The 6,064-nt window shown below is 44.0% G+C and overlaps 1 protein-coding gene across 4 annotated transcripts in view; it reads left to right on the top strand.

Moving 5' to 3' along the window:
• The first annotated feature begins 710 nt into the window (after nucleotides 1-710).
• The window catches only part of LOC108250862 (glutamate receptor 1), a 52,936-nt gene continuing 47,582 nt past the window's right edge, over nucleotides 711-6,064 (top strand). For all 4 annotated transcript variants that reach the window (XR_005233960.1, XM_017440941.3, XM_017440940.3 and 1 more), the window contains exons 1-2: nucleotides 711-962; nucleotides 4,099-4,233. Coding sequence is in view for 3 of the 4 variants with exons in the window: in XM_017440941.3 (XP_017296430.1) it covers nucleotides 818-962; nucleotides 4,099-4,233 (280 nt within the window). In the remaining variant the exon portion in view is untranslated. The remainder of the gene's footprint in view (nucleotides 963-4,098; nucleotides 4,234-6,064) is intronic.

The raw sequence follows: 6,064 nt of genomic DNA, 5'->3' as shown, positions 1-6,064 counted from the left end.
CATGATCCAAACCTTATGACCTCAGATGGGGGTCAGAACGTTCTTCGACCTCTAAATCAAGACTGTCACCTTGAGGCTCGGCCCCTTCTTCATCGTGAAAGACTGGAGGGACACCTTCATTTTATGGTGGACAAAAGTCAAGAGTCAAGGCTTCCCCTTGGGGGATTGCCACCTTGACACTGTGGAGAAGTTTGGGCTCCTCTATGAAGCATCAGGTCCTGGTCGGATCTTAAACCACCTGTCACAAACTCACTACAACTTCCTGCAAACATGGATCCATCCAGGAAAAACCAAGAATGCTTTGGTGCACATAAACTTGAAAACCTGCTTGTTTGTTTCTAAGAAGCATAGATTCAAGATGGCCGCCACAGCTAACTGACCTTAGCAAACACTTGCATTTGGAGTGGTAGTAGCTGGGAGTCCTCCCCAACACAGATCACTGTGTTAAACTCTGGCGTACAGGACGGCGGGTGATATGCATTCCTTCCAGAAATGCTACTTTTAGTTGCCTCAGTTCATGTTGCTCTGCAGCCACACCTTTCAGAAGCAGGAATATAAGACAACACGTTGCCAGGGTGAAAACATTGACTTCATTTTTGTTTCTTTGTGCCTGTGAGAAGAGCGAGGAGGAGGAGGAGGAGGAGGAGGAGGAGGAGGAGGAGGAGGAGGAGGAGGAGAGGAGGAGGAGGAAACACAAACCCTGAACCAGCAGCGGGAGGCTCAGACCGACGCTGCAGCTCAGAGCTGCTGCTCCAGCTCTGGATGCTGGTTTGTCGGAGCGGCTCGGAGCGGCGCCTGTGGCCGGGCTGCGGTGTGAATGGGATTACTCCGGCTGTCTGCTGGAGGAAACATGCAGCTGCAGAGTTCTCCGCCGCTGCTGCTGCTGCTGCTGCTGCTGCTGGTGATGAGGACGAGGATCGGGCGCTGCAGCGGCACAAGTTTCCCAAGTAACATCAACATCGGTGAGTTCTGCTGCACAGTTTGAGGCTCTGACAGACGGATTCCAATCCTCCTGCAGTCATTTCAGATTCAACACAGCCTCGTGGTTTTCTTTTTGACTCAGCCTCCTGTCAGGCAGGATGTCCACATTTTACAAAGTGATTCATTCAAACGGCAGAAATGCTGTTTTTAATTGTTTGTTTCTTAATAAAAGTGAAAAATCTCAGTCACATTTGGATTATTTTTTACTATGAACACTAAAAACTACTGGGTTAAACTTGGACGAAGCCGACCTTCGTTAGTTTCCAACCAAAATCACATAAAATCTCTACAATGTTCAATTAAAGCTACTAATACGCTGAGTTAAAACAAATAACCCAAAATCTGGATTATTAGGATCTTATTTTAGAAGCCTAATTGAATTTTAAATGCTAAATAAATTTGTTGACAGTAAATCAGGTTAAACATCTTGTAACAAGTTTGATTTTTACTTTTTGTATCTTAAAGCCGAGGTCCAGTCAGCTCCCGTTTGTTGCTGGCCGACCGCCGGGTCAGTTTGACCCAATCAACCAACAACTTTAACCCACCAACCGATGGATAAAATAACCCAGCAGTTCAGGAAGCAGCATTTGGATTATTCCCATGAACAGTGGCGTTAATAAAAGCCCACAGATTCATGAACGCTCATCAGTTTGTGACGTTAAATGATGATTTATTCGAGTCAGAGTGATGGACAGCCTGTCGTGAAGCTTCACGGCTCGAGGCTTTAATATTATATAACATTTAACTGAATCACAGGTCAAACCGCAGGAACAAAACTGAAGAATCAGCTCTTCTGAACACACCGTTCTGCTGATGGAGGCTGTTTTACATCACAGGCAGGAATAAAATCATCATTATTCCTTTAAAGAACTCAGATCTGTGGAGTTAGATTTTAATTCCTGCTGCTTCGTTTGGAAATCGATGCTAAATAAACAAACTGAAGGGATTAAAAGCCAGAGTTTCAGAATAAAATCATTAAATTAAGAAACGACAGCCATCTTGAAAGGGACTGACTCTAGACTGAAGTCTGTTCACTGCTTCATGAGATATTTTGCTAACAGCACAGACAAACAGGAGCAAACAGTTCCTCCCTGCAGGATCTAATAATCAGTTTAAAGGTCTCTGGTCTGCAGAGCCGCTCTCTCCTAAAATAAAGTATTAATGTGAACCATCAGAAGTCCTGCTGCAGTTTTCGCTCTCAGGTTTGATGCTGATGAGGCACCGTCTTGAGATGTTCCCTCCTGCGGCCCGGCCCTGAATACCAAACAGTCTTCAACAAATCTGCAGCACTGGATTTCTCTGCATGTTGGGTTTTTTTTATTAGTGAGGCCGTCTGTCACAGCAGATGGACCACTTCCAACCTTCGGAGGAATTAATCATTTATTATTCTAAAACTGTTCTTATAATGTGTCCAAAACGGCACCTTCTCCGATAGTTTTATTTATCTGATGTCCCGCTTCTTTAAAGTCAGATATCTGCTGATTTTCTGCTTATTTTGAGCTTCAGTGTAACTAAGGAGCCATTACAGCTTCCTTTAAATATAAAAGAAGCCATTTTATCCATTTTTGTTCCTTCATCACAGGGAGCAGAAGAGTCAAGGTTTAAGTGTTCAGATTATTTCCATGTGACTCTGAAAAGCATTATGTTGAGTGGCAGGAAAACGGTTGGAACAAGAGGCTTTTAACAGCAATTACTGCCGACCACTCGGGTTGTTTTCAGCTCGTCACAACGTTGGCTTTAACTTACAGACAGTTTGAACGCTGAAGAATCTAAAACTGGATTTTTAGAGCTAAAACAAGTAGGACACGAGCTAAAATGAGTTTAACAGTAGCTAAAATGAGCAGAACAGCAGCTAATATAAGCAAAACAGATGCTGAAATGACTAAAACTGTGTCTTAAAGCTAAACAGGTTGTGTTTCTGCAGAGGAGCAGCTGAAAGCAGAATAAGAACATTTCGATAAATGAACAGCTGAAATAGAAAGCATGCAGAAGCAGTTTGAGTCTAAAAAATGTCCAGAAGAACCATAAACTGGAAAACAATTGTCTGAATGTGCTCGAAGATTCAATCCAGACAAACCAACACACAAAGAGACAATTTAGCATCATTTAAATAATATAAATTTATTGAAATGTGAAGAAATGCAGATTAAATGTGAATCTAAAGGGAGCACAAAGCGGGTTTTCTCGGTTTTTATAATGTTTCCAAATTCACTAAAACATTCATGAGTTCACACAGAGCTGATGAAACGACAAAAAGGAAACAGATTTAATTAAAAAAACAGCAATGATGTGAAATCAGGGGAGGTAATTCCAGCTGATTTCTGCTGGAAATGGATTAAGGAGAGCTGGATGTTTGAGATTTCAGCGTCCTTTAGAGAGAAAGCTTAAAAGACATATTTATCTAATGTCACATTTCCTTTTTCCAGTGATTTTACAGAAATATAAAACCAAATTCAAGACTCTGATTAGCTTCCAGCAGCAGAACAAAAGGAAAAAAGCATCACTTCTCCTGTTGATGAAGCTTTGTGAGCCGGTTCTTAAAGGAGGACCAACTGGACCCATCTGGGTCTGAAAGATCTCCTTCAGACCTGCAGCCGTCTGTGAGCTCAGGTCGTCCAGCCTCAGGAACGAGATGTCAGAACGACTTCCTGTTGTTTGACTCGTGGTGCGAAGCCACAAATGCATCATGGCCAACAGGAAGTGATGCTACAGGGCAGGAAGTTCAAACCATCTCCTGAACCACAGGATGGACTTTAATGAAAGTAATCATCTGGAGTCAGATTTAAGACAACTTCAACCAACACAGAAATGGTTATAAATCATTCATTTTCACAGACATGGAGCTAAAATCTGCTGTGGTAGTAGCTGAGACTCATCCCCGACACACTCTGAGGGCTGACAGATCACATGACATCATTTAAAACCTTTCCATGCAGAGCAGCGGGAGATTTTTGTTTCTTCTTTAACCTTTGTCGTCAGTTTTAGCTTTTCTTTCATGTTTTCCTTTTTCTCTGCAGTTTTTGTTTTGGTTTGGTTGATTTTAGCTTTTAGCTTTTAGCTGCTGATTTTAGCTGCTGATTGATGACTGACCGGCTCTCTGTTCGTCTGCTCGGACAGGAGGCCTTTTCCCCACCGGTTCCCACGAATACGAGGTGTTTCGTTTCGCCCTCGCCCAGCATCAGGACGTCCCCAAGCTGGTGCCGCAGGTGGACATGGTGGACACGGGGAGCAGCTTCGCCATGACCTACGCCTGTAAGTTCAAGAACACCGGCACCTCCGAGGTGGATGAGAGAAAATGGCTGAAAGAAGTGAAACTGTTGGAGGATTTTGTTTAAATATTCACCTTTTTTACATTCGGGTCATAAAACCCTGAACACTCGTGTTTAAGTTGTTTTGGTGCAACGTTTTATTTTGTTTGGACTCAAAGAAAGTCTGAAAGGCGGCAGCGTTCGACCTTCAGCAGATAAACGCAGGCGGAGAAGAAAGTGGAGCATTTCAGCAGGTTTTTGTTTGTGAGCAGAGAGAAAGATGGAGTCATGGAATGAATGTGGTGTCACTCTCTGCTCAGTTCAGCTGGGTTTGAATGTCACGTTCTGGATTAGGGCTCTTTACATAAACATCAGATTTCCTGATCTGCTGTTTCTGTACGGAGCTGCTCGCTGGCAGTTTGATCGTTGCTGCAGGAGACGGTTTCATGCTCTCTGCTCGGAAAGGCTCCGTTTGTTGGCAGCTGCAGGACGAGAGGTTTGAACCAGGTTTTAGGACCTGAGGTTTGCCATCAGAGGAGCTCTTCGGTGCTCGTTGGAGACGGTTTGAAGGAGGAGAGGAGCAAACAGTTTGACAAGCTGCTGAAAGTGAAGGAGGACTGGGAACACCTGAGCTGATGGACAGATGGAGGGCAGGTGTGAAAGGGGAGCTGAAGGAAAAACAGCGAACAACCAGTCTGATCCAGATCACAACCAAAATGTAATCAATTGTTTTTATATTTGCTGAAAATGTCATCAGAATCTGTTGATTTGTTTTCAAATACCGTATTTTAATCACTACAGGGAGCTTTGGATTATAAGACACGCAGTCAATGAACGGTCCAGTTTTACATTTTTGTCATATTTAAAACGCAGCGGATCACTCACTCCGTTAAAAATGGATTGTTCCGGTGCTCTATCAGAGCTGGTTCGCCTGTATCAGCATTTCTACGATCCTTCTGTGAGAGATCACAACGATAATCAAACGGCTCAAAACCGACGTAAGCATCAAGCATGAACGTCTCTGCCGCTCGCTGTGGGCGGAGCCCTGCGCGACCATAACTGCGCCTTGATGCTGCGAGCGCCGCGGCTTTGTAGTTTAACCAAAGTCGTACTAAAACCTCACGACTTCGTACATCTGTAAGGTGCTCCGTCGTTATTTGAGAAAACTGAAGGCTTTAAATGCGCCTGATAGTCCGGAAAATAAGGTAATCTTGCAAACAGTCACTTACTTCATCTTCATCTTAGATTTTCAGCTGGATTAAACCATCATCATCATCATTCTCAGGGTTTACAGCGTCTCGTTCTCCTGCCTGACTGAGGCTCGTTACGATGCGTTCTGCTGTCCGCCGGACTCTTCGTCACGGGTCAGCGCCTCACGCCTCCGTCAGCCACCGCGCTTTCAGCAGACCAGAGGCAGCTCAGCGCTAAATGGACCCGGACTCCAGGGAACAATCGGTGACAGGTTCTGTTCTGGTTCTACAAACACGGGTCCATTCGGACCTTTTACAGCTGCATGTTGGAGACGGTTCAGCTGCGTTAATCTGACTCAAAGGTTTACTGAAGGAGGCCGTTATTTTACTAACACTGATTAGATGTTTTTATTTATAAATGCTTTTAAAGTATTTATAGAAGGTAGGAAATATTTATTAAATATAATCATATCATAGAACCAGAACCAGAACCACACGGCTTTATGAAGAACACTAAACCCGGTCCTGTTGGAGCTCTAAACCCGGTCCTGTCGGAGCTCTAAACCCGGTCCTGTTGGAGTTCTAAACCTGGTCCTGTTGGAGTTCTAAACCTGGTCCTGTTGGAGCTCTAAACCCGGTCCTGTT

The sequence above is a fragment of the Kryptolebias marmoratus genome, linkage group LG13 (assembly GCF_001649575.2).
Source record: "Kryptolebias marmoratus isolate JLee-2015 linkage group LG13, ASM164957v2, whole genome shotgun sequence".
Lineage (NCBI taxonomy): Eukaryota > Metazoa > Chordata > Actinopteri > Cyprinodontiformes > Rivulidae > Kryptolebias > Kryptolebias marmoratus.
The sequence above is the reverse complement of the archived record's forward strand: the minus strand, read 5'-3'. Positions and strand labels throughout refer to the sequence as shown.